Source organism: Podarcis tiliguerta (genome assembly GCF_965153285.1).
Source record: "Podarcis tiliguerta genome assembly, chromosome: 6".
Taxonomy (NCBI): domain Eukaryota; kingdom Metazoa; phylum Chordata; class Lepidosauria; order Squamata; family Lacertidae; genus Podarcis; species Podarcis tiliguerta.
Window position 1 is genome coordinate 2,244,587 of NC_139539.1, and position 27,715 is coordinate 2,272,301.

Below are 27,715 nucleotides of genomic sequence, written 5' to 3' on the forward strand. Positions count from 1 at the left end.
CTAACTTTACAATTCTGAGTTTCAACTGCAGAAGTTGGGGACTGATTGAACTTCCAGTGTTATGGACTGAGTTGAATACGATCCAAAATGCAGCAGTATGATTGGCCATAGAACAATAGGAGCCAGAATGCAGCAGTCTGATTGGCCCTAGAGCAATAGGATCCAAAATGCAGCAGTCTGATTGGTCCTAGAACAATAGGAGCCAGAATGCAGCAGTCTGATTGGTCCTAGAACAATAGGAGCCAGAATGCAGCAGTCTGATTGGTCCTAGAACAATAGGATCCAAAAGGCAGCAGTCTGGTTGGTCCTAGAACAATAGGATCCAGAATGCAGCAGTCTGATTGGTCCACAGGAGCCACCCAATCCAGCTCCAGGTGGAAGTGAATCCACAACCTGATTGGCCTACAGGTGAATCCCGGAATTAGCCAATCACGTGGGGCCCATTGTGTAAATAATGTATATAAAGCAGACATTTTGGGGGAACTTCCATTCCTCCTCACTACTATGACCTGAATAAAGAGCATGAAATCCACACTAGACTCTGAGTATATTTCAATTCTGATGACCCTTTTCTGAATCTTTCCCATTTATTCGGTTTGCTAGTAGTTTTATCTTGCCCAGGGCAACCCAAAGCAACTTTGTGAGGTGAGGCGACCAGGTGTATGCAGAACTCCAAATATGGTTGCAGCATAGATTTGCAAAATGGCATTATGCTATTGGCAGTCTTCAATCTCTTTCCTAATGATCTCTAGCATGGAATCTGCCTTTTTCACAGCTGCTGCACACTTGGCAGAACCACCGAGAGGAATGACAAAGCAGGTGTGTGTCTGTGACACCTCAGGATGGGGGTGAAATTTGGGTCGGTCCACATTTTAGTGCAAACCTTATCCACCCCTCCTAAAATAATAGCATAGCTGTCAACGTTTCCCTTTTTAAAAGGGAAATTTCCTTATTCTGAATAGGATTCCTCGCAAGAAAAGGGAAAAGTTGACAGCAATGACTTCCAGCCTCAAAAACACCACTCCATCATTGAGCCACGGCAGCCTCCCGACTAAATGTTTCCGTGTCCATTCCGGCTCAACAATGTTATGATTCTATGTAGTGATATGTATCAGTGTCAAGAGCACTGGTTTCTCCATCATATACATCTGAAGTTGGCCTCTCTCTTCAACTCAGAACCTTTCTTCCTTTCTTCTCCTCTGAAATGAAATCTGTTTGCTTTTGCTTTTTCTTTATCCTGCGGCCGCCCTAGAGATACTCATCTTTCCCCATAATAGAAGGCTGCGGAGGGTTTTCTCAGAAGAACAAATATTTAAAGGCACTAAACCATGACCTTGGCTTTTCTCCTTCAAGCTACGCAAACATAGCTGGCCCCAAAGACAAAACCCTCTCCTTCTGGGAGCGCCATTTCCCTGCGTTGCGGTTATTACATAGTGGTCAGGCTCCCAAGGCGGTAATGCTTTTGCCCTTTGGAGGTGCCGGGTCCTTCTCACGCCCTTTCCAGATTATCGCCAGCAGTTATTGTCTAGCCACAAAAACGGGTAACTCAATCGGCCCCTTGGCTCGCGTCTCGGTTTACACTGTGATGAGGATACAGTCGTGGGGCGTCAAGCTGCTGAGAGAGAAGACTCACAAAGGATTCCTCTGGGGGACACATGAAATTGCATAACTTCATTCAGATCGCAGAAGGAACAAGAAACTGCCTTCATGAATTGGGGAGACAATTAAGAACATAGGAAACTGCTCATGCCAACTCAGGTCCAGATTATTTATTTATTATGTACATTTAAGACAGTATTTCCCACACTTCTTTGACGACTCTGACCCCTTTTTATCCCCCGTGCCCTCTACCCTACGAAAGGCATTATTCAGAACAGTGGTTTGCCTGACCCACTAAGGGGGACAATCGCATGATGACATTCAAAACAGTAGGAATTAATTGTGCATTTATTCCAAATTCCATTTCAAACTATTTAATTAATGCAACAAAAAGCATGGACTTGATCTAGTGAAAAAAATTTTTTTTAATACATTCTTACTAACGAACACATAGTAGGAAATTAATAGCATAAAGTATTTATATATAGCTCCTTACAAAACAAACCTACACCTGTTACAGTTGTACTGCAACTAATTTAAAGGAAAATCAAGACCTATTACGAATAATTGGCTCTCTTGTGACTCATGACAACACAGAATCGTAAGTAGAAACACGAACAAAGGAAATAGCTTTGAAAGTGAAAAGAGCACTAAAACTTTAAACATGAAGCGAGGAAAGTGTTTTGCTCTAGGTTCTAGCCTCATCAATCATATTCTCGAGGCAGTTCACGGGAGATGAAAATAAGAAAGAATATAAGGACAAAATAAAACAGCAGAAGCAAAAAGCCACAAAATGACAAAAGGCAGCATAAAACAAGCAGCAAGATCCAATTGCAAATCGAAAACCTTGGGAACACAAAAAAAAAGAAAACACCTTAACTTGGCAAGGAAAGGACGATGAAGGCGTGTTTTCAGGGGCTGATGGGAGTTGTGATGCAAAACATCTGGAGGGAGCCACCTTGGCAAAAGCAGGCAGAAGCTCTCCAGGGCACCAGAAAGGGGTCTTTCATCTCCCTAACTAGTTATGCCAAAGTTCAGATCTGGGAAGTTCTTTGTCCAAAGCAAGTCTTCCGCTGTTCATTCCTTAATGTCGGTTAAGGCTGCAATCCTCTACACATTTCCCCGAAAGCAAGGGCTCATCCAGATTCCTTTTGTGCCACACTTTCCAGACACAGGTCTATGCTTTCCAGGTCTGTAAAGTAAAGGGACCCCTGACCATTAGGTCCAGTCGTGGCCAACTCTGGGGTTGCGGCGCTCATCTCGCTTTACTGGCCGAGGGAGCCGGCGTACAGCTTCCGGGTCATGTGGCCAGCAGGACTAAGCCACTTCTGGCGAACCAGAGCAGCGCACAGAAACGCCGGTTACCTTCCCGCCAGAGCGGTACCTATTTATCTACTTGCACTTTGATGTGCTTTTGAACTGCTAGGTTGGCAGGAGCAGGGACCGAGCAACGGGAGCTCACCCCGTCGCAGGGATTCGAACCGCTGACCTTCCGATCGGCAAGTCCTAGGCTCTGTGGTTTAACCCACAGCGCCACCCATATCCCTCAGTTCCAGGTCTTTATCCAAGCATTTTTTTTTTGTCCTCCAGCTTTCTTCCAGGAAAACCTGCTGAATTAGAACAAATGGCAACCCACAGAAAACCCGATTGATGTTCGTTCTGTTTCAGCAATAAGCAGCCAATTTTCCTGGGAAAAGTGGTGGTGGAAGATACAGACCTGGAAAACACAGATCTGTGCCTGGGAAGTGCGGCACGAAAGGAAGTCCGGATCAGCCCCAAGTCTATTGAACATTTAAGTTGTTCAAACTTCCAAGTAGGCATGTATGTGGGTGTAAGCCACAGTCATGTAGGTCCATGGAAATCAATGGGTGCGACTGATTTCAGTGGTTCTACTCTGAGCATGCGGAACACTGAATAGCACCCATAGTCCAAAGGCACATGATGTGGTGAGCACGTTGAAGCTAAGCAGTCAGTGTTTGGGCTCCTTGGAACCCCACGGACAGGGACTTGAGCCCCCAGAGAGAAAGAGAGATATGCAGGCAATGCTGAAGGGGGTATAAGCCTATAGGATTCTGCCTTCTTAGTATTCATCCCAAAAACCCAATATTCAGCTAACTGGAGGACTTCTTAAATTGGATTTTCAAAGTTAGATATGGATGAGTTCAGTGCTTTATATTTTACAAAATTAATAGATTTTTATGCACTGCTAAATTTTAACGATTGCACGTTTTTAATTCTTAAATTAAAAAATGCCTGAATACTTGCATGATCAAACAGACAACTGAGCAAGCATTTCTGCAGGTCTAGGTTTTTCTGTTCCTCATTCAGGCTACAAATTGATTACCTGTCAACCCTTCCAATCAATTAATTGCTCTGATTCCCTAAAGCAACAGTTCTCTCTCTCTCTCAGGAGTTCTGGTTTTCGTCTAGGTAGGAGATGTTGTCTCCTCACACCGGCAATTTTTATGTGAGTAACTTGTGTCCCTTGCAGAACTGAATTAATGTTATAATTGTAAGAAAAATTATTCACATCCTTGCTCTTATCTGATCTGTTTGTGCTGATAGACCTCAAGGAAATGAAAACGAGCCTATGTTTTTATATTGAAAGCTGCCTCATGATCCTCAGACAAAGGGCAGTATAGAAATTCTATTAATAACAATAATTAGCTGCAGTAGATATTCTTTAAAGTCTGTTTGCCCCCAGCAACTAAGACACCCACCTGATAAGTGGGGCAGAAGTAAAGCTTCCCTTTACTTTAGCCTGGAGAAGAGGAGGTTAAGGGGTGATAGGATAGCCATGTTCAAATATATAAAGGGATGTCACACGGAGGAGGGAGAAAAGTTGTTTTCTGCTGCTCCAGAGAAGCGGATACGGAGCAATGGATCCAAACTACAAGAAAGAAGATTCCACCTAAACATTAGGAAGAACTTCCTGACAGTAAGAGCTGTTCGACAGTGGAATTTGCTGCCCAGGAGTGTGGTGGAGTCTCCTTCTTTGGAGGTCTTTAAGCAGAGGCTTGACAGCCATATCTCAGGAGTGCTCTGATGGTGTTTCCTGCTTGGCAGGGGGTTGGACTCGATGGCCCTTGTGGTCTCTTCCAACTCTGTGATTCAATGATTCCCTGGTCCACATCTAAGGAGCTGTCCCATGAGAAAGTTGAAACCCACATATGAAGAGAGAGTGGCCTTGGGATCAGGGCCATCTTGTCCACCTCCCAGGGAAGGCATCCTGGCAGCCCACTGAGATACACGAGGGATGGCCTAGAATTCCCTGCAGCGGGAATTCTAGTACATGCTTTGATAGAGCCTACATATGAAGAGATGTAGAACAAAGAGTTTGTGAAAGGATGCTGTTAGGAGAATCTGCTTGCTGAGACCGTATTATGGAAGTTTGTGCAAGGAAAACCTGGCCTCATGCTGCTGAACTGGGCACCAGGCATGCTTTGTCTCAGAGAATGTGACTCAATTTCTATGCATGTGTGGAGCTAATGCAAGGCTGTGTAACTGATAGGGTCACGGACTCCATTTTTGTGGGTTTCCCATCAAATCAAATTGTTCTGACCAAGTAAAGACCATCATGGTACTGTATGTTTATTTAAGAAACCCACGGGACCCCCTTGGGTCTGATTCAGCAGCCAGGGTCTTCTGCAACTCTCCAGAATAAGCAATGATGCCTTGCTGGATGTTTGTGACCCCATATCTAAGGGCACGAGCTACTAGTTCACATTTCTTTTGCCTCTGTGTCCGGTTGCCATTCAGGGCAGCCAGCAACACCAGCTGGTCTCCTTCGTCCTCACACCAGCCCTGTAGGCTTCGATTGTCCCCATGCTGCAGACTGAATAACTGAGGCCAAGAGCAAGGACTTGCTCAAGACCACACAGAGGGTCTGTGGACAAATTGGGACCTGTAGCCAAATTTTAGGGGTTTGGATTGGACCTGTACCTCTCACTCTGGGTGTTTGACCAAATCGCTCTGGTCTATCCAAGTCTTTCTCCACCTGCTGCCCTCAGTATGTTTTGGACTACATAGGAAATAGGAAACTGCCTTATGCAGACTCAGACCACCAGCTATCTAGCTCAGTAGCTTTCCAGGATTTCAGGAAGAAGTCTCTTCCAAGCCTGCCTAGAGATGCTATCTGGGGTAGACCCTGGAACCTTCTGCTTGCAAGGCAGGTGCTGAGCTAAGGACCTCTCTGACTACAATTCCCAGCACACCTGCAAAGGCTGGGACTGAAAGTTGTAAATATCCTAAATATCTTGAGAGCGCCAGGTTGGGGGAGGCTGGCCAAGGTAAATGCAAGTTCAAGGGAGAATATGGTCTCCTGGCATTTTGGGGGCTGCTATAGAGAAGTTGAGGAACATTATCCACCAGCACCATGGAGAAGATGAGGAGAGATGTGTTAAGGATTCACCCCTCAATTCAGTTCCATCTGCCAAGGAGGGCGCTGTTCACAAACTGGATTTTGTCCAGAGGTACAAAGGCACATTGCGAAGACAATGGAAGGTCTGTGAGGCAGGTCATGAGCCGAGAAGCCAGAGGAGCTGCTGGCAAGCTTCATCCTAAAGAAAACACGAGATCAAAGGTGCGCCCGAGCATCTGCATGCTTTAAAAGGTGATTAGAAGAGGGAACATTGGCACACCTTTCAGTGAAGTGGCACAAGAGGTGAAGTGGCGGGTTCGAATTACAGGGAGGGGACTGAAACCTGAGGAACGCTAATTCATCAGGAATGCATCCAGCTTTAGGAACTAGCAAAGGAACTAGCAAATGAAGACAGGGTTTATTTATTGCTTATTTGTGGCACTTAGATCCCACCTTTTTTTTCTCCAAGGGGGCCTGTGTGGTTCTCCTCCCCCTCCACATTGAATGCCCACAACAACCCGGTGAGGTAGGTTAGGCTGAGAGGCAGCGACTGATTTCCAAGGTCAGCCAATGCACTTCATGATGAGTGGGGATTTGAACCCTGGTCGCTGTCAGGCCCTAGTATTGTTTTGGGGGAACAGGAGGCGGGCAGGGGTGGGGGACTCCCTGGTCCTGAATGGGGTAACTGTGACCCTGAAGGACCAGGTGCGCAGCCTGGGAGTCATTTTGGACTCACAGCTGACCATGGAGGCGCAGCTCCATTCTGTGTCCATCTGGTACCAGCTCCATCTGGTATGCAGGGTGAGACCCTCCCTTCCCGCAGACTGTCTTGCCAGAGTGGTGCATGTTCTGGTTATCTCTCGCTTGGACTACTGCAATGCGCTCTACGTGGGGCTACCTTTGAAGGTGACCCGGAAACTACAACTAATCCAGAATGCGGCAGCTAGACTGGTGGCTGGGAGCAGTCGCTGAGACCACATAACACCAGTCCTGAAAGACCTACATTGGCTCCCAGTATGTTTCCGAGCACAATTCAAAGTGTTGGTGCTGACCTTTAAAGCCCTAAACTGCCTCAGTCCTGTATCCCTGAAGGAGCATCTCCACCCCCATCGTTCAGCCTGGACACTGAGGTCCAGCTCCAAGGGCCTTCTGGCGGTTCCCTCACTGCGAGAAGCCAAGTTACAGGGATCCAGGCAGAGGGCCTTCTTGGTAGTGGTGCCTGCCCTGTGGAACGCCCTCCCATCAGATGTCAAAGATATAAACAACTACCAGACTTTTAGAAGACATCTGAAGGCAGACCTGTTCAGGGAAGTTTTTAATGTGTGACATTTTAATGTATTTTTTAATCTTTGTTGGAAGCCACCCAGAGTGGCTGGGGAAACCCAGCCAAATGGGTGGGGTACCAATAACAAATTATTATTATTATTAGTCCGACCCTCTTGCCCCCACTGGCCAGCACTGAATGAACAGCTTTTTCTGCAGAATGGAGATCCATGTTAGGGGCGGGGCCTCCTGTCACAGGTTCAGTGAGTGCAGTGCCAATCGCATTGTGGGACAGGCTGACGGGACCCTGTTCTGTCACACCGGCTGTTTTCAGGGGCTGATCACCCACACTGCCACCTTTTGTGGGGGGCTTAAAGGCTGGGAGTGGGTTGCTGGCAGCCCCTGCAGCAAAAGGAAGTCCTGCACTGAAGTTGCACAGAAAATCTGTGCGCGGGTGCATGGATGGAAGTAACCATCTATGGTTCCTTGTGAAACCACCATGCAGCCATGAAGCCACAGCAGGGAATGGAGGCTGTGAGAGTTTCAGGAGAGCAGAAGGTCTTGGGGATCTGTACTCACCGGATGCTTGCAGAAGCCCATCAGTGAGTCTTGTGTCCACCAAAAGAACGGGAAACTGCAGAGAAGCAAGCTAGTTATTGATTCCCAACCGGGCAGCCCAACCATCGCCTTCCACCCCTGCCCATTTGATCTCACATGGCTGGGGTTGGCCTGATTCCTGGGACATCAAAGGGTGTGTTGTGTCCATAGGTGATCACCCTTGCAGCCTCAACAGCATCCTTAACATTGGGCGCTCCCTTTATAAAATTCAGGGCAGCTCCTACACTTTGAAACTCCCTGCCTGTTGTCATCAGGCGCCTTCGCTTTTGGGGCATGCTGAAAACATTTTTTGTTTAGACGAATTACCCGGATCTTTAGAAAGCCAATGCAAGTTTTAATGTGTTTGCAGTCCGTTGCTATTTTAACTTAAGTTATTCTTGTTTATTCATCCCACTGATGTTTTTTGTGGTTTTATCTCTTTTGTAAAACGCTTGGAGGTTTTATTTTATAATCAAAGGGTGAACACATTTTTATGAAATAACTAAATAAATGCAGTCAAACTAGTTGCAATAGGAGCAGCCAGGTTTCCTTCCCCTGTTGACGTCCAAAGTCTTTTTTTCTTTTTTAACCCACAAACAGAGGCAAAAATCTCAATGGGTGAGTGGAGAATGACCCTCCTCTCTTCCCTAATGCAGACCCTTTTCTCCCGGCTCAGATCTGAAACAGGAAGTGCCTGAAGCAGGTATTGGGCACGGCCAGGTAAGGTGGTCCCAAGCAGTGGGTTCAGCCCACCACACCTGTGTGTACACCTTTTGCTGCAAAAATAAGCCTCCACATCTCACCTCACACGTGAATAAGGCAGACGTATCCATGAATAAATGGGGTTGCCCCCATCCTGTCTGGGTTGGCCCTTGGCCCAGAATCCCAAAAAAGGAAACATCGTGATTCTTAAGTATCGCAGCCCATAGGGATGGTGGGAAGGAGGGGAAACTTACACTCGAGTAGCCACTTGAGGAAGGCTCCCGGAAAAGGCTTGTCCTACAAAAGGGGAAGAAAGAGAGTCAGATAAAACTGGACACACTTCTCCAGGGACTGGGAGAGATTGTTCCATGAAGAAAGTTCTGCTTTCTTCATAAGGATGCAAAAATAGCCTGCTGGATCACGGAAGGAAGGTTTGCATGTGTGCCCCGTGCTGCGTGCTTCTCTTTTTCCTTCCCCCCAATAACAAAATATTTCTGCTTCTGGTCTCAATCTTGTTTTGCCCTCTCTAGCCCCCTTGTACACACTAATTTTGGGGAAGGGGGGGCGTCAGCTCGGCCCTGCAAAGCAGTGTCATTGCTTGGGTTCCCTTCAAGACATGTGCTCCCACTTAAAGGTAAAGGTAAAGGTACCCCTGACCATTAGGACCAGTCGTGGCCGACTCTGGGGTTGCGGCACTCATCTCGTTTTATTGGCCGAGGCAGCCGGCGTTCAGCTTCCGGGTCATGTGGCCAGCAGGACTAAGCCGCTTCTGGCGAACCAGAGCAGCACACGAAAACGCCGTTTACCTTCCCGCCGGAGTGGTACCTATTTATCTACTTGCACTTTGACATGCTTTCAAACTGCTAGGTTGGCAGGAGCTAGGACCGAACAACGGGAGCTCACCCCGTTGCGGGGATTCGAACCTTCTGATCAGCAAGTCCTAGGCTCTGTGGTTTAACCCACAGCACCACCCACGTCCCATGCTCCCACTTACACGCATGCAAAAAGTGGCGCCGAAAGGGGCTTGGCGGAAGTGAGGAATCCCCACCTACTTTAAGGGATCAAGGCAGCTGTGGAAACCACTGGTGTGGATAATGTAACTGAGCTAGCTGGGCCAATTGTTTGACTCACTCTGTTCTTGGGCTGACTCACTCTGTTCATCTCCACACCCCACATGAGATCACTTTTATAAAAGAGGAGGCAGAGATGGGGAGACAGGCAAAGGCCCCAAGATTGTGGGAAATGCACCCCTGGGTGTCTACGGAAGTGGAAGCTGTGATCCATATTTCTCTCCATTTAAGGTTAATCGTAAAAGCTTGAGGTCCCTGGGGAGGGGAGCTTTGTCCAAGAGAAGCTTGGGCAGAAGAAGTCCTTAGAACATGGAAGCACACCAGGAGGAGCAGGAGGAGCAAGAAAGCCAATGCATGTGAAGAACACACCTTCAGGTCCATTTCAGAAAACTGTCCCGTTGAAATCGGCACGCTGGAGAGAGCTGTCTGGAGTTTCCCAAGGAGCCCGAAGGAGGCGTATTCTGAACAGGGAGGGGAGAGGGGCATGAATCAGGCCGGGGGGGCCACAAGAGAGTCCATTGGAAGCTGGGATGGGGCAGGATTACGCCATCAGCAGCTCCCCACAAGCTTGCAAACGAGAGGAAGGTTTAGAAAGGAAGCTTACTGTTGAGAGCTTGGAGTTGCATGTTGACAACATTGAACCAGAGTTGGAACACTGGGCACATCTGGAAAGAAGAACAAGGCCACCTTCTGAGATATCACAAGATCAGAGTTCTTCAACCTTGGGTTCCCAGTCATCTTTGCCAATAGGGATGATGGGACGTAGTCCAAGAATATCTGGGGACCCAGGTTTGAAGAACACTGGACTAGATGACCCTTGGGGTCCCTATCATCATCATCATCATCAACAACATGGAAATAATAAGTCAGATGCTCTGCCACTGAGCCATGGCCCTCCCCCAACTACGTGCTCTCCAGTTTCCATTCTTCCAAGCCATTTGCCAGCCTTTTGCCCCAATACATGTAGACAATTGGCTACTCACCACTGAAGGCAGGAGGGCACGGAGGCCAGAATTGATGACGCCACTCAACAGATTTGCAAGCAAGCTAAGGAGGAAATAATAATAATAATAATAATAATAATAATAATAATAATATTTTATTTATATCCCGCCCTCCCCAGCCGAAGCTGAGCTCAGAGCGGCTAACAACAATAAAAGTAACACAACATTCTAAAATCAATTCATTCTAAAATCAATTCAGAGTCAAATCCATGGCAACCATTGGGCTAGAGTTCTGTGAGGATTGCCAAAGGAGGGGGTCAGGCTGCGCCTTGGCCAAAGGCCTGGTGGAACAGCTCCATCTTGCAGGCCCTGCAGAAAGATGTCAAGTCCCGCAGGGCCCTAGTCTCTTGTGACAGAGCGTTCCACCAGATTGGGGCCATGGCTGAAAAAGCCCTGGCTCTGGTTGAGGCCAGCCTAACCTCCCTGTGGCCTGGGACCTCCAAGATGTTTTTGTTTGAAGACCGTAAGGTCCTCCGTGGGACATACCAGGAGAGGCGGTCCCATAGGTATGAGGGTCCTAGGCCGCAAGAGACAAGAGGAAGAGCCAAAACAACACCAGTCAGATTTCAGGGCTGGATTCCCCATTGCTGTGCTGTGTCTCCTGCTCTTATCACCAAGGAAGGTGACCTTATAGGGATTTGACTTTTGATTATGATGGTTGCTTAGGGCTACTTTGGCCTTGATCCAGGAGTAGGTTGTGCAGTGGACATTATTAAGATGCAGATGTCTGGTAGCCAATAAGAACCGTAGAATTGTAGAGTTGGAAGGGACCCTGAGGGACATCTAGTCCAACCCCCTGCAATGCAGGAATCTCAACATGTGGTCCCCCATCCAATTTGAACCCATGCTGGACCCTGCCTAGCTCTGCAAATGTACTAGCAGTTTTATTGCTGCGCCACTAGGAGGCTGCAGCAGCAATAAATCTGCAATTTCCCCTTTTCCTAATAGTGAGAGGGTTTCTCTGCCCCCTTGCATACTGTTAGAATATTGGAACAAGCCCTATAATTCTGAACAAGACAATGAATGAAGGGGGGAAATGGCAAGGATTCAAAATGGAAACAGAATGAAGTTAGTCCCACTGAACTCTGGGGGCTTATCCACACTTAGCTCAACTCATTCCAGGTAGAGATGTGGTCCGTGGATGAGCATTGTTTTGTTTTGTTTTGTTTTGTTTTGTGTTTTGTTTCTGCCCTGAGCTTTCCCCACAAAAAGCTGAAACGGAATGAACGTCAGTTCGGGTTTCCCATGTATTGACATTTGTTCCAACTGAGCTTTAAAGAATAGATTTTTTGCGGCGAAAACTTCATAGCAAAAGAAAAAGAAAAGATCCTCGGGCATGGAGCATTAAGTTAAAAACTTTGCCTTGAAAGAGTGGAGGAAAGCAAAGTGTGGATAAGCTTTGAGTGCGAGCAATAAGACCTGGTTGGCCAATCTGGTTTACTGATTTCATTAGCACAAGGACTTCTGCTTCCACAAATGAATGTTCCCCCTTGCTCCTCTGTCCCCACACTCCCCCTAAATCTGATCTGGGGGTTCATCCAACCCTTTGGAGAAGATCTGGGGAGGACACAGGATGTACATAATGGGGAGTTCTACTGTGGAAGCAGAAATACTTGCGCTAATGGAATGAGAGGTGCCACCTTTTCAAACACCGCAGTGATTCTCAGAGAAGCAGAGGTGATGAGGTGAAGTCAGAACAGGTAAGGATAGAGGAGAAACTGGGAGAAAATTTAATTTTAGTCTGATTTATTTACATTTCCCAAAATGATAAGGAAACCACCCAGATAAGCCCCTAAAACCTTTAATAACCAACCTGCTTGGCAGCTTGATGCTGAAGCCAGCGACCATATCCTGGCAGTTCTTAAGGACCAGCTTGAGATCTCCCGGTTTGTCTTGGGTTAACACCAGGTGAGGGCTGATGTCCATCACCACAGAAGTTCCGCTGAGAAAGCTGAGCACCCTGGGAGACAAAGTCAGACAGCGGTGCTGGGCTTTGAGTGTTGGGAAGGGACCTGCAGGGGCCAGAGAGTGTTCTGGGATGTGTCATCAGCTCATGTGGGGAATGGCCAGAGGCTGTAGGGCCTTTCAGAGGCGCTCAGCATGAACTAAACTGGAAGCGTGACCCAGAACATGCTCAATGCTTTCTGGCAGCTGTGGGTTGCAAAAGAAAAACCGCAGTGGCAGGCAAGCTGCCTCTCTTGTCAACCAGCTTTAGAGAAACACCTGGGTCATTCTTTGAAGACCTCTATTCCGTAGCACTAAAACTGATGGGCACTGAATGAAGCTGGATGTTGGAAGATTCAGGACACATAAATGAAAGTCCTTCTTCATGTAGGGCGTGGCCCACAGGAGGCCACGAACCTGGGTGGCTTTGAAAGAGGATTGGACAAATTCATGGAGGAGGAGAGGGCTATTGGTGGCTACTAGGATGGCTACGTTCTCCCTCCACAGATGGAGGCAGTGATGGTTCTGAATACCAGTTGCTGGAAACCAGTTGCAGGAGGGGAGAGGAACCCCATGCCTGGGTCCCGCTTGCAGTGGACAACATCTGGTTGTCCACTATGAGGATAGGATGCTGGACCAGATGGGCCAGTGGCCTGATCCAGCAGCCAGCTCTTCCTATATTCTTAGATTAAGACATTGTGGAGCACTCCATGCTCTGGGGATGTCTCTTTGTAGAAAGGCTGGATGAGAATATAGTGTTGCAACTCAGTGCAGGCCACCAACAGCACATAAGGCAGGACCAAACCATGCAGGCTCGGACTCTCCTCTGCACCTCCCTCCTGAAGGTTGTCCAGGAGCAAGGGGGAAGTCCCACAAGGGCATCTCAGCCCTTCTGGTTGACAGTGGTTTAACTGCAGAGCTTTGGGGCTGCCTAGAGCTGGTTATGGTGCTGGAGGAGACTCAAGAGAGGTTGGATCTTCTTGCAGTCCATGGGACTCTCAAGAGACTGCAAGAAGATCCAACCTCTCCATTCTTAAGGACTGCTCACTGGAAGGACCGATCCTGAAGCTGAGGCTCCAAGACTTTGGCCACCTCATGAAAAGAGAAGACTCCCTGGAAAAGACCCTAGAATCATAGAATCATAGAGTTGGAAGAGACCACAAGGGCCATCGAGTCCAACCCCCTGCCAAGCAGGAAACACCATCCTGATGTTGGGAAAGATGGAGGGCACAAGGAGAAGGGGACGACAGAGGACGAGATGGTTGGACAGTGTTCTCAAAGCTACCAGCATGAGTTTGACCAAACTGTGGGAGGCAGTGGAAGACAGGAGTGCCTGGTGTGCTCTGGTCCAGGGGGTCACAAAGAGTCAGACATGACTAAATGACTAAACAACAACAAGAGCTGGTTGGGGCAGCTGAGTGGGACAGTGAAGGAGAACCTGGGGGAACTCAGAGGCATTTGGACAAGGAGAGGCACTGACCAAGTCAACAAATCCTCATTAAGGTTTTTGTGGTGGGAAGGAGCTACCTTGGAAGGAACCAGACAACCAGCCCATCCGTTTTGGCCACCTTGACTTGGTATGGAAGCATCTCTGCAAAATCTCAGGCAGAGATCCTTCCTAGCCCTCCTGCTTATTGGAATCCCTTCAGCTGGAGATGTTAGGGGCTAGTCTTTGCTGACTTGGTGCTCTCCCTATACCTTTTGCACTATAACTCCCATCAGCACAGATATATGATGCTGGGGCTGATGGGAGATGTAGTCTGGCAACATCTAGGAAAAGAGAAGGTTGGGGAAGGATGCTAAGAGGTGCAAGATATGTCTTCTGCTACTGGACTTTTGCCCTTTCCTGCTCATGTTAATTTCAGAACAAGCTGAATGTGAAGGAAGCAGCTCTCGCTCTCATGACTCACCCTGGCAAATTAGTAGTAATGGTTGCATGTAGGTTGAGCTGTAGCTCATTTCCACGGATGACCTTCCAGGACCCTCCAACAACCTCAAGGTTCACAGCATTAAACCTGCAAATTGAGCAACATAACAGAAGGGAGAAGATGCATGGAGACCCCAGAGTGGTCGGCACACATTGCAAAGTTCTTATTTGCTCTTCAGGTTGATTCATGTATCCATCCCACTCTCTCCTCCCAATGGCACTGATGTGGTTCAACCCCAACAAGATGATAGATTTTGCCTAATAAGATGCTCTTAGAATCATAGAATTGTAGAGTTGGAAGAGAACCCAATGATCATCTATTCCAAGACCCCACAATGCAGGAATCTCAACTAAAGCATCCATGACAGATGGCCATCCAATCTCTCCTTAAAAACTTCAAATGAAGGAGAGCCTTCTGAGGGAGTCCATCCCACTGACAAATGGCTGTTACCCTCAGGATGGTCTTCCTAATGTTTAGTCAGAATCGCCTTTCTTGCAACTTGAATCTACTGGTTCATGTCCTATTCTCCACTTCCATGTGACAGCCCTTTACGTATTTGAAATTGGCTGTCACATCTCTTCTCAGTCTCCTCTTTTCCAGGCTAAAGATGCCCAACTCCCTCAACCGTTCCTCACAAGACTTGGTTTCCAGACCCTTGGTCACCTTGGTTACCCTCCTCTGCACCCCTTCCAGCTTATCAATGCCCTTCCTAGCGGTAGAAGGGAAGAGAAGGAGATCAGAATTGGCCTGTAGTGCAACCAAGTCCAGAATTAGGGGTGGTGATGGACCTACAGCTTCTCATTCTGGTTGGGGACGTGGTCTGTCAACTGCAATGGCTGCTCCCTTGCCCACACCAACTCACCATTGGAATGGCTCCTTGGATCCTCCACCGCCGAGGAGACCTCCCAGACCAAGTAGGTTTCCACCAAGAAGGCCGTTCTCTCCACCAAGAAGATCACCACCCAGGAGGCCATTTTTGCCGAGGAGATCGCCACCCAGAGCACCACCTAGAAGGCCGCCACCTCCAGATTCACCACCACCGCCAAGTAGACCTCCGGTGGTGTTGCCAAGAAGGCCTCCGCTACCACCGAGCAGGCCATCTCCTCCAGCAACAGCGCCGAGCAGGCCACCTCCATCGCCACCTCCAACAGCACCAAGCAGGCCACCTCCATCGCCACCTCCAACAGCGCCGAGCAGGCCACCTCCATCGCCACCTCCAACAGCACCAAGGAGGCCACCTCCACCTTCTCCTCCACCGCCACCAACAGCTCCAAGCAAGCCGCCGCCTTTGCTGTCACCTCCACCACCAACAGCTCCAAGTACTCCATCTACTGCTCCTCCTCCGACAGCACCGAGCAGGCCACCTCCAAGACCACCGAGGAGACCACCTTTGCCAGAATCACTGCCTGCACCAAGAAGATCCCCGTTATTTATATATTACATTTATAGCCCACCTTCTCTCCCCGAGGAGCTCAAGGTGGCCGGCGTGGTTCTCCTGCTTATCCTTCAATCCCCGGAACAACCCGGTGGGGTAGGCTGGGCTGAGAGGCAAGGAGTGGAGCCAGGCCACTCAGCAATTCATGGCTGCGTGGGGATTTGAACCCTGGTCTCACAGGTCCTAAACTCCACCCTACCACCCGCTCTTTCTGAGATAGTGAGAATCATCCAAGGAGACATGTCCCCAGCGATGAGAGTGGAGGCGCACATCAGCCTAACATCAATCTATAAATGGCTGTCACTGAAACTGCTCCCCCGTGGTATAGCTCCACTGATCCTTTGTGACCAGTTCCAGTCAGGTTGGTAGACAGCAGTCCTGAACACTCTTCAGAAACTGGGTTTTGCCCCTCAAGCCCTTCTAAGTCTGGACTTAGGCCAAGCAAAAGCTATGGTTAGGCAAAGAATTATAGACACCGAGAGACAACAGGACTGCTCAAGGTGCCCCGACTACAAAATTGTAGTAATTGAGAGATATATAGCTGCTCCAGCAGCATATCTCTTTTTTCTTGTATCCAAAAATGCAAGAAGAAGAAGAAGAGTTTGGATTTGATATCCCGCCTTTCACTCCCTTTAAGGAGTCTCAAAGTGGCTAACATTCTCCTTTCCCTTCCTCCCCCACAACAAACACTCTGTGAGGTGAGTGGGGCTGAGAGACTTCAAGGAAGTGTGGCTAGCCCAAGGTCACCCAGCAGCTGCATGTGGAGGAGCGGAGACGCGAACCCGGTTCCCCAGATTACGAGACTACCGCTCTCAACCACTACACCACACTGGCTCTTACACTTGCCAGAAGCTCGGCTCTGCCCTCGCCAGTCTTGGAAGGATCCTTTAAAAAAGTCCCATATGACCAGAGAATTTGCGCCTGTCCATTGGGGGATATAGGAAGCCCTGAACACATACCGTATTTTTTGCTCTATAAGACTCACTTTTTCCATCCTAAAAAGTAAGGAGAAATGTGTGTGCGTCTTATGGAGCGAATGCAGGCTGCGCAGCTATCCCAGAAGCCAGAACAGCAATAGGGATTGCTGCTTTCACTGCACAGCGATCCCTCTTGCTGTTCTGGCTTCTGAGATTCAGAATATTTTTTTTCTTGTTTCCCTCCTCCAAAAACTAGGTGCGTCTTGTGGTCTGGTGCATCTTACAGAGCGAAAAATACGGTATTTTTTAGATGTCCCTTTTACGATGAGGCACGTAGAGAAACCATTGACCCCCTGCTGGTGAGGCTTACTGACCTCCCGGTAAAGCAAAAATTTAATCTTCTCCTGTTAGGCAAAGACCACAAGACGACCCGGATTGTCCCCAGATTCAGTACACAGATCTGTAGGAGCAGACCATCCCCTGATTCAATCTAGTTTGTTAAGAAAATTCCCAAAACCAGATCCACGGGCGACTTTGGGTCATTTCTCTATCTTAAACTTTTTATGTGTTTATACACCTATCACACTTTTAAACTTAAAATCCATTGTTGTATATTGTTTTAGATGTCTTTTTTGCTATTGGGATTGTAGTTCCATTTGGGTTTCACAAGCTGGTCTCTGAGCGTAATAAATTTCATGTTCAGATATGTCCCCAGGAGCCCCTTTTCCCCAGCAATGTCTGTGTATAATAGACCTCCTGTGCCAAATATATTGTCAATACGGATGCTATTTAAGTAGTCAGACATAAAAATATTTATAGACTACGGTTTCATTAAAAATATATATCCAAGTGGCTTACAAGAAGAACCTGCAGGATCAGGCCAATGGCTCAAGGTCCTGTTCTCGCAGTGACCGGCCAGATGCTCCAATGGGAATCCTGCAAGCAGGATCCAAGCAGAAGAGCCCTCTCTCCTACTCTGGTTTCCAGCAACTGGGATTCAGAAACATCATGGCCTCCGACTTTGGTGGCAGAGTAGAGCCACTGTGGCTAGCAGCCACTAATAGCCCTTTTTTCCTCCGTGAATTTGCCAAACCTCTTTGAAAGCCATCCAGGTTGGCGACTGTTGCTGCCTCCTGTAGGAGTGAGTACCATAGTTTAACTACATAAAGGGACCCCTGAGCATTAGGTCCAGGGAGCTCACCCCGTCACGGAGTTTCGAACCGTAACCTTCTGACCATTAGGTCCAGTCGTGACCGACTCTGGGGTTGCGGCGCTCATCTCACTTTACTGGCCGAGGGAGCCGGCGTACAGCTTCTGGGTCATGTGGCCAGCATGACTAAGCCGCTTCTAGCAAACCAGAGCAGCGCACGGAAATGCCGTTTACCTTCCCGCCGGAGCGGTACCTATTTATCTACTTGCACTTTGACATGCTTTCGAACTGCTAGGTTGGCAGGAGCAGGGACCGAGCAACGGGAGCTCACCCTGTCACGGGGATTCGAACTGCTGACCTTCTGATCAGCAAGTCCTAGGCTCTGTGGTTTAACCCACGTCCCTGTACCAGTGGCACAAAACCTTTCCTAAAAGAAAGGAGGCAGAGCAGTCTCCCATCAATCTCTTGGTCTCCAGGGAGATCAGATATCTGCAGTGTATTTCGACGACAAAAAACCAAATAGAGATATTTAGCCACTAACTTGGTGAGCTCCTGATCATTCCCCAGTAATAGAAAATATATGGCCTCCAACTCTGGTTTCCATTTGGGGATGCAGAGTTGATCTAGAAATTGCTGACAGAGATCAGCTTATGGAGCCATATGCATAAGGGTTTCCACCAGGTGGCCTTCACCTGGGCAAGGTCATTCTCCTTCCACCCTGCCTGAGAACCTTCCCCAAAGGAGGTTTGATGGATTTGAATTAAACCTGGTCAGGGAAAATGCCCTTCTTTCTTGAGGGTTAAGCAGAAACTCAAGCTAATTGTGGTTAATTTCATGTGCCCAAGAATGTTGAAAGTTAAGAGGGGAGCATGTTTTCTCTGCGGCTGCTGTTCGTTCCTGGTGCTCGATATCTCACAACCTAGTTTTTATTATAGCCTTGGCAGATGGTAGGGACATCGATCGCAAAAGTTCCACTGACAGCCTGAGTTGCTGTACCTTCTTGTTAAACTGTTGTAGGCCTGGGGGAAGAAAGGGGTCTAACAAAACTTCGCTGAGGAGAGCATCTTTACCAGCATAGAAGAAATCTCACCCAGGCGATAGTCTCTACCTTGTGTTGACCTCCCTCTAGACACAAGACTGCCTAGGGTAGACAGCATGAGACAGTAAAGATCTTGAAGAGGAAAACTGCTTGGACTCATTCTACCAACTGGGTAAACCCTGGCAGCCAAACTGGAATGCCCAGTGGCATAGCGTGGGGGGTGCAGGGGGGCCGGCCGCACCGGGCGCAACATCTGGGGGTTAGGGTTAGGGGGCGCAAATCCACGGGTTAGGGGGTGCAAATTACTTGCCTTGCCCCGGGTGCTGACAACCCACGCTACGCCACTGGGAATACCATAGTACAATTGAGCTATAATTTTGGAGTTGAAGACCTTAAGGGCAGAAGTTTCTTAGAAATGTGTTTCCCAAGGAATTTCATCTTTGCTTTCATATAACCCATGGAAAGTGTGGGAGCTGGACTTCTGCTGCCTCTTCAGCTGCCCCTCTTGTCACCCCTTTGAGGTCCAACTCACCTTTTTCAGTCTTTGCTGAGCCTGAACCAAGAAGACCGCCCAGCCCAAGACTTTGCGACGGAACCAAGGACCTGCAGAAGATGGTGACCAGGCACCACGTCTTCACCGCTGTCAAGGTCTTCATCCTCCTTGCATCTGCAAAAGAGAGAGGGGCAAGGCAGCTGGAGCAGGTGCGGGGTGCTCAGGTGGGAAGGGAACAAGCCAGATGTGATATGAACAGCCACATTTTCTGCTCAAGGTGTGTGGCTTCTAGGTTTTCTTGTGTGTCTTTTTTCTGTTTTAAGCCTGCAGTACAGAGTGTTGTGTTTTGATCGTATGGACGCTACTCTGGAAGGTTGGTGGTTCGAGCCCCCCCCCCCCCCCGGGACACCTATGATTCTTGCATTGGAGGGGGTTGGACAAGATGGAACTTTATATTTCTATGATTCTAAGATTTCTTTGGATGAGAGGTTAAAGTGGTGGCATATTTACTAGACTCTCTGCAGTGGTATACAGTGGTACCTCGGGTTACAGAGGCTTCAGGTTACAGACTCCTCTAACCCAGAAATAGTACCTCAGGTTAATAATAATAATAATAATAATAATAATAATAATAATAATAATAATTTATTTATACCCCGCCTATCTAGCTGGATTTCCCCAGCCACTCTGGGCGGCTTCCAACAAAGTATTAAAATACAGTAGTCTGTTAAACATTAAAAGCTTCCCTAAACAGGGCTGCCTTCAGATGTCTTCTAAAAGTCTGGTAGTTATTCTTCTCTTTGACATCTGGTGGGAGGGTGTTCCACAGGTGGGTGCCACCACCGAGAAGGCCCTCTGCCTGGTTCCCTGTAACTTGGCTTCTCACAGTGAGGGAACCGCCAGAAGGCCCTCGGAGCTGGACCTCAGTGTCCGGGCAGAACGAGAGGGGTGGAGACGCTCCTTCAGGTATACTGGATTGAGGCCGTTTAGGGCTTTCAAGGTCAGCACCAACACTTTGAATTGTGCCTGGAAATGTACTGGGAGCCAATGTAGGTCTTTCAGGACAGTGGTATATGGTCTCGGTGGCCGCTCCCAGTCACCAGTCTAGCTGCTGCATTCTGGATTAGTTGTAGTTTCTGGGTCACCTTCAAAAGTAGCCCCACGTAGAGCGCATTGCAATAGTCCAAGCGAGAGATAACTAGAGCATGCACCACTCTGGCGAGACAGTCTGCGGGCAGGGAGGGTTTCAGCCTGCGTACCAGATGGAGCAAAGTTAAGAACTTTGCTTCAGGATGAGAACAGAAATCGTGCTCTGGCAGTGCCGCAGCAGCAGGAGGCCCCATTAGCTAAAGTGATGCTTCAGATTAAGAACAGTTTCAGGTCAAGAACAGACCTCCAGAACGAATTAAGTTCTTAACCTGAGGTACCATAGAATCATAGAGTTGGAAGAGACCACAAGGGCCATCGAGTCCAACCCCCTGCCAAGCAGGAAACACCATCAGAGGACTCCTGACATATGGTTGTCAAGTCTCTGCTTAAAGACCTCCAAAGAAGGAGACTCCACCACACTCCTTGGCAGCAAATTCCACTGTACTTTCATTCTCTGAATTACGAGCCGAAGAACAAGGCGAGGCAAGCCTGATGATTTCCGCCCTGCCGAACAGCAGAGTTTGGTCTATCCCACATAACTTCATTATTGTTGAATATGACCCTCCTTCCTAGGAGTTCCTGCCATCATTAACTGAGATTCTGACTTGCTAGAATGTCTCTCGCGTCCTGCCTTTGATCAGTGCACACGAGTGGACTCACTGCCATGACTACTGAAAGAGAGAGGAAGGCCAGGATTCAGGCAGCAGCCTTCAGTGCAGGATAGAATCAAAGGGGTTTGCTGGCATCTCTTTTGCAGACACGCCATGGACCAAAATTGGCTCCTTTGAAATCTTTGAAGCCTGCTTTTGGGGGAGAAAACGTGAAGTTATTCGGTATAAAAATAAGCGCTGCTTTTTCCTGCTCAATTAAACATGCAGGGCTTAAAAGGAAAAAAACCCAAAACCTACCTCCATAATAGCTATGGACAAAGTGACTGCATGGTCTCCTGGCAGAGCCAGGCTTCTGAGATGACACAGAAAGGTTACTGTGCTCATTTTTGTTGTTTAGTCATTTAGCCATGTCCGTCTCTTCGTGACCCCCTGGACCAGAGCACACCAGGCACTCCTGTCTTCCATTGCCTCCCGCAGTTTGGTCAAACTCATGCTGGTAGCTTCAAGAACACTGTCCAACCATCTTGTCCTCTGTCATCCCCCTCTCCTTGTGCCCTCCGTCTTTCCCAAGATCAGGGTCTTTTCCAGGGAGTCTTCTCTTCTCATGAGGTGGCCAAAGTTTTGGAGCCTCAGCTTCAGGATCTGTCCTTCCAGTGAGCACTCAGGGCTGATTTCCTTCAGAATGGATGTGTTTGATCTTCTTGCAGTCCATGGGACTCTCAAGAGTCTCCTCCAGCACCAGAATTCAAAAGCATCCATTCTTCGGCGATCAGCCTTCTTTATGGTCCAGCTCTCACTTCCAGACATCACTACTCGGAAAACCACAGCTTGAACTATTCGGACCTTTGTCGGCAAGGTGATGTCTCTGCTTTTTAAGATGCTCATTTAGACTGGCTGATTATCATCTTTCTGCTCAGTTTCCCCCAGTGGGATGGGTCTTTGGGGCAAACAGGTGTGACTTTATCATTCTGGCTAACAGCAAAGTCAAGTGGTTGAGTGCCGAAAGGGATGGAGCCAAGCCTGAGCCACAAAGAAAGAAGAAGGAAGAACAAATGGCTGGCACAAAAGAGTGAACCCCAAGGTATGCAAAGGGGGGGGGACATTTTCCTTTTTTCCAAAGGAGCTAAAGGGGGAAGGGGAGATCTCCATGATGACCCCTCATGATCAGCGGCCTCCGGGAGTGATGCAATATCAGAAGGAAAAGGGAAATGGGGAAAGAACTCATGAATTCACAGGTTCACAGAACTGCAGAATGGGGAGGGACCCTGAAGGTCATCCATTCCAACCCCCTGCAATGCGGGAACCGGCTCCTTCAGCCCCTTAGTTTCCTGGAGAAGTGAAAGGATAGTGATCACAGCAGAGAGACTTTGATACAAACATGGATGGGGGAAAAATCTAGTATTATTCCCTTTGGAGTCATGGTGGTGGGAATTAACAGAAGTAAAATTAAAAGAAAGGATGTGGTTAAGGTTTATTAATAATATTAGCAATTAGGGAAGAAGAAGAGTTTGGATTTGATATCCCGCCTTTCACTCCCTTTAAGGAGTCTCAAAGCGGCTAACATTCTCCTTTCCCTTCCTCCCTCACAACAAACACTCTGTGAGGTGAGTGGGGCTGAGAGACTTCAGAGAAGTGTGACTGGCCCAAGGTCACCCAGCAGCTGCATGTGGAGGAGCGGAGACGCGAACCCGGTTCCCCAGATTACGTGACTACCGCTCTTAACCACTAAACCAAACTGACTCATCTTGGGAACCCATCTTGGACTTTCTGTGTAAAAAGGAAATGAATCTGAGACACCTTAACTTGGAGGAAATATGGTTTAGCAGAAAGTGGAGTCGCTGGATGCTCACATTGACCAAAGGTGTTAAATTATCTTATCTCCTTCTTTTATATAAATGGCAGGTGGGGAATTGGAAGTTCCTCTCTTGAAGTTTTTGCTCATGGTTCTCTTCTTTTGTTTTCTTTATTTTTCTCGTTCCTCTTTTTATCCCTGTTGTCCCTTTCTTTTCCTGTTTCTTTTCTTTGTTTTGCATCTTTCGCAGTTGCAATTTTATTGTACCGTGAGGAAATTTCAATAAAAAAATCTTACCAGCGGGGGAAAAAAAAGAGAGGAGTCCTTTGGGTGTGGAGTGTTCATTCACACACAAACTGAGCTTTCCAAAATATTAGACATTCCAAACAGCACTTCCTTGTTATGTGGGATGAAAGGAACCTTTGTTGGTTTCCGTAGAGACGCCACATTGCAGAATCCCACCTTCCCCCCGCCCAGGGGATTGAGGTGACACCCCTGGTTTTTCCCCTTCCTTACTTAACCCCCACAACAACAGCCCTTTAGGCTGAGAGAGGCAGGGACTCCCCCCCCCCATCACCCTGCGATCTTCATGGCCGAGCGGAGAATTTGAACCCAGGTCTCCCAGGTCTAAGCACTGAAAATTGACCTTCCTTTTTGAAAAAAACCACCATCATGTCAAGAATCATCTTTTCATCTCCCCTCTGCTTGGAATCACCCCTAAATATCTCTCTCTGTTTTTTTACTACTATTGATTTTATTTCATATCCGCCATTACTCCAATTGCTCGGGACAATTGCTGTTTTTGCCAATTCAATCTCCAGGAACAGATTGAAAGTACATTTCCAAACCTCTGCACACCATTTGACTGTAAAAACAACAACCTCAAAGCAGTTTACAAAAATTTAAAACAATAAAAAAAATGCAGCAGTACTTTAAAAAATAAAAAATATTATTTTTATGATTAAAACCTACAAAAAGTTAGAATGCTAAAAGCTGGGCAGGCTTGTCTAAACAAGACTGTTTTTAGCAGGTGCTACAAAGAGTACCGAGAAGGCTCTTGCTTGACCTCATGAGGCAGTCAGTTCCAAAGTGTAGACACTCCACAACTGAGTTCTTACCAATGCAGAATGGGGGTTATGCAGCAGTGCCAATTCTGCCGATCGAAGTGGCTGAGTGGGCACTTTTGGGGTGAGGCGATTTCATAGGTAAAACTGATCCCTTTTAGGCATTCCTACGCAAACTGCACCCCCCCCCCCAGCTGCTCTTTGGAAGCAGAAGAAGCCCAGCCAACCCCGCTGTGCCTTGCTTGGAGGAGAAGCGGAAAATGCTGCAGCGAAAGCGTTAGGAGTTTTGTGTCTCTTACCTGGGACGCCTTGACATTTGCAAACAGGTCTCCGGGGCTGCCTTATCTGCTGCCGCTGCTGCTCTGCCACAAGAGCCCTTATATAGCCAAGCCCAGGGCTGGTATAAGGGGGGAAAGAGGGTTCTGGATTGGCAGCATTCGGAGATGGTATCAAGGCCCTGCACAAAGGATGGATTTCGACACTCAGAAGCAAACAGGAGGCACTTGAAACAGCTCTGGGATGCCTCCTTCAGCACCTGGACTTCTGCTTCCTGGAGATCTTACATAACTTTGTTGTTGTTGTTGTTGTTTAGTCGTTTAGTCACAACCTCAAATATGCAGATGACACAACCTTGATGGCAGAAAGTGAGGAAGAATTAGAATCATAGAATCATAGAGTTGGAAGAGACCCCAAGGGCCATCGAGTCCAACCCCCTGCCAAGCAGGAAACACCATCAGAGCACTCCTGACATATGGTTGTCAAGCCTCTGCTTAAAGACCTCCAAAGAAGGAGACTCCACCACACTCCTTGGCAGCAAATTCCACTGTCAAACAGCTCTTACTGTCAGGAAGTTCTTCCTAATGTTTAGGTGGAATCTTCTTTCTTGTAGTTTGGATCCATTGCTCCGTGTCCGCTTCTCTGGAGCAGCAGAAAACAACCTTTCCCCCCTTCTCTATGTGACATCCTTTTATATATTTGAACATGGCTATCATATCACCCCTTAACCTCCTCTTCTCCAGGCTAAACATGCCCAGCTCCCTTAGCCGTTCCTCATAAGGCATCGTTTCCAGGCCTTGGACCATTTTGGATGCCCTCCTCTGGACACGTTCCAGTTTGTCAGTGTCCTTCTTGAACTGTGGTGCCCAGAACTGGACACAGTACTCCAGGTGAGGTCTGACCAGAGCAGAATACAGTGGCACTATTACTTCCCTTGATCTAGATGCTATACTCCTATTGATGCAGCCCAGAATTGCATTGGCTTTTTTAGCTGCCGCATCACACTGTTGGCTCATGTCAAGTTTGTGGTCAACCAAGACTCCTAGATCCTTTTCACATTAAATAAATTAAATTAAATTAAATTAAATAACCTTTTAATGAGGGTGAAAGAGGAGAGCGCAAAATATGGTCTGAAGCTCAACATCAAAAAAGCGGAGATCATGGCCACTGGTCCCATCACATCCTGGCAAATAGAAGGGGAGGAAATGGAGGCAGTGAGAGATTTTACTTTCTTGGGCTCCATGGTCACTGCAGATGGTGACAGCCGCCATGAAATTAAAAGACGCCTGCTTCTTGGGAGGAAAGCAATGACAAACCTGGACAGCATCTTAAAAAGCAGAGACATCACCTTGCCGACAAAGGTCCGTATAGTAAAAGCTATGGTTTTCCCAGTAGGGATGTATGGAAGTGAGAGCTGGACCATAAGGAAGGCTGATCGCCAAAGAATGGATGCTTTTGAATTCTGGTGCTGGAGGAGACTCTTGAGAGTCCCGTGGACTGCAAGAAGATCCAACCTCTCCATTCTGAAGGAAATCAGCCCTGAGTGCTCACTGGAAGGACCGATCCTGAAGCTGAGGCTCCGATACTTTGGCCACCTCATGAGAAGAGAAGACTCCCTGGAAAAGACTCTGGTCCAGCCCTCTGAAATGTAGGAATCGCAGCTCAATGTAGGAACAACATCTTTGCATTCAATGTGTCATTTTATTTTTAAAGGCAAGTAGCATCTGCTTGGGACGCGGGTGGCGCTGTGGGTTAAAGCCTCAGCACCTAGGACTTGCCAATCGAAAGGTCGGCGGTTCGAATCCCCGTGGTGGGGTGCGCTCCTGCCGTTCGGTCCCAGCGCCTGCCAACCTAGCAGTTCGAAAGCACCCTCGGGTGCAAGTAGATAAATAGGGACCGCTTACCAGCGGGAAGGTAAACGGCGTTCCGTGTGCTGCGCTGGCTCGCCAGATGCAGCTTGTCACGCTGGCCACGTGACCCGGAAGTGTCTGCGGACAGCGCTGGCTCCCGGCCTCTTGAGTGAGATGAGTGCACAACCCTAGAGTCTGGCAAGACTGGCCTGTACGGGCAGGGGTACCTTTACCTTTACCTAGCATCTGCTTATGGGGCGGGGTGGCGAGTGATCTTTTCTGGGATTTAGAGCAGGGGCAAAATTGCTCTCAGTGTGTTTATGCCAATGCCAAGAACCGTCTCCCTGTTTCCTGTGATCCCAGGGGGTCTTCCTCTCTCTGCTTCTGGACCACACCAGAGCACAAAAGAATGATGGGAATCGGCTGCAACCTCTAAACCAGGGGTCAGCAAACTTTTTCAGCAGGTGCCCAGTCCACTCTCCCGCAGACCTTGTGGGGGGCCGGACTATATTTTGGGAAAAAAACAAAATGAACGAATTCCTATGCCCCACAAATAACCCAGAGATGCATTTTAAGTAAAAGCACACATTCTACTCATGTAAAACCACACTGATTCCCGGACCATCCCTGGGCCAGATTTAGAAGGTGATTGGGCGGGATCTGTCCCCCAGGCCTTAGGCTGCCTACCCATGCTCTAGTCTAGAGGAAGATTGTGGAGTCAAAAACAAAAGCCCTAAGCAGGAATTTCCTGAGTCCTGGGAAGACACTCGGATACTATGACAGAGAGAAAGGGAACATGATGTACAGCCAAATAAAACAGACATGATCCTGTGCTCACCTAAAAGCACAACTTCACCTTCCTCAAGTGGTCTCTCAAGTACCAGAGGGACTAGAAAGTCTTTTTTCTTCTTCTGGAGGGACAAAACTGAAGAGAGTCTGATTTTAGGGCTATTTCCTGATCATTTGTCCTTTCTGCTTTCTTGGAACGTTACAAACAATATTTGTCTGGTGTTCGCAATCTTACTTCCTCCCATTAATCTCAGTGATGCAACTTGAGAGAGAAGAGCAACTCTGAGATTGCCAAAAAGGCTTTCATACTGAATCTGAAGTGTAATTCCTGGGAACCTGAAATGAGTAATAAAGTTGGCTGCCAACTCCTTAAAGATAGACACGATAATTACTGAAATGATTATGCATTCTTTATCAATCTTCTGAGAAAAATACACAAAGCCACAGAGGCTTGCAAACTATCCAACCTACGATAAACTTATAATGTCTGATTTCAATGGATTTTTCAAGTGTTTAACTCAGTCTTCTGTTTTCTTTATCTTTTTAGGTAAGTTCAGGAAGATACCAACAAAAGGTAAGTTCGGTGTTGTTCACAATACTGAGAGATGCTAGTGAAGTTGTAGATGGATGTTGATGAAGTTGTAGACAGGGTGCCGGCGTTTTGCACCAGTTTCGCACTGGCA

The 27,715-nt window shown here is 47.8% G+C and overlaps 1 protein-coding gene across 1 annotated transcript; it reads right to left on the reverse strand.

Moving 5' to 3' along the window:
• Positions 1 to 1,754: 1,754 nt before the first annotated feature.
• On the reverse strand, positions 1,755 to 24,554 carry LOC310680626 (uncharacterized protein). The gene is made up of 12 exons (XM_083447538.1): positions 24,417 to 24,554; positions 19,541 to 19,675; positions 15,330 to 15,873; positions 14,450 to 14,554; positions 12,409 to 12,555; positions 10,575 to 10,638; positions 10,196 to 10,256; positions 9,961 to 10,052; positions 8,776 to 8,818; positions 7,802 to 7,856; positions 4,731 to 6,158; positions 1,755 to 4,360 (listed from the first exon to the last, which is right to left on the reverse strand). The coding sequence occupies exons 2-10, from the start codon at positions 19,662 to 19,664 to the stop codon at positions 7,822 to 7,824; spliced, it is 1,215 nt and encodes a 404-aa protein (XP_083303664.1). The 5' UTR covers positions 19,665 to 19,675; positions 24,417 to 24,554; the 3' UTR covers positions 1,755 to 4,360; positions 4,731 to 6,158; positions 7,802 to 7,821.
• Positions 24,555 to 27,715: the final 3,161 nt, after the last annotated feature.

Bases quoted from the DNA above. Each gene is read 5' to 3' on its own strand.
- LOC310680626 (XM_083447538.1), bottom strand. From the start codon at position 19,664: ATGAAGACCTTGACAGCGGTGAAGACGTGGTGCCTGGTCACCATCTTC. The intron at 12,556-14,449 runs GTGAGTCATGAG...TTTGTCTCCCAG, and splicing joins ATTACTACTAATTTGCCAGG to GGTGCTCAGCTTTCTCAGCG. The intron at 7,857-8,775 runs GTAAGTTTCCCC...GCTTCTCTGCAG, and splicing joins CCTCAAGTGGCTACTCGAGT to TTTCCCGTTCTTTTGGTGGA.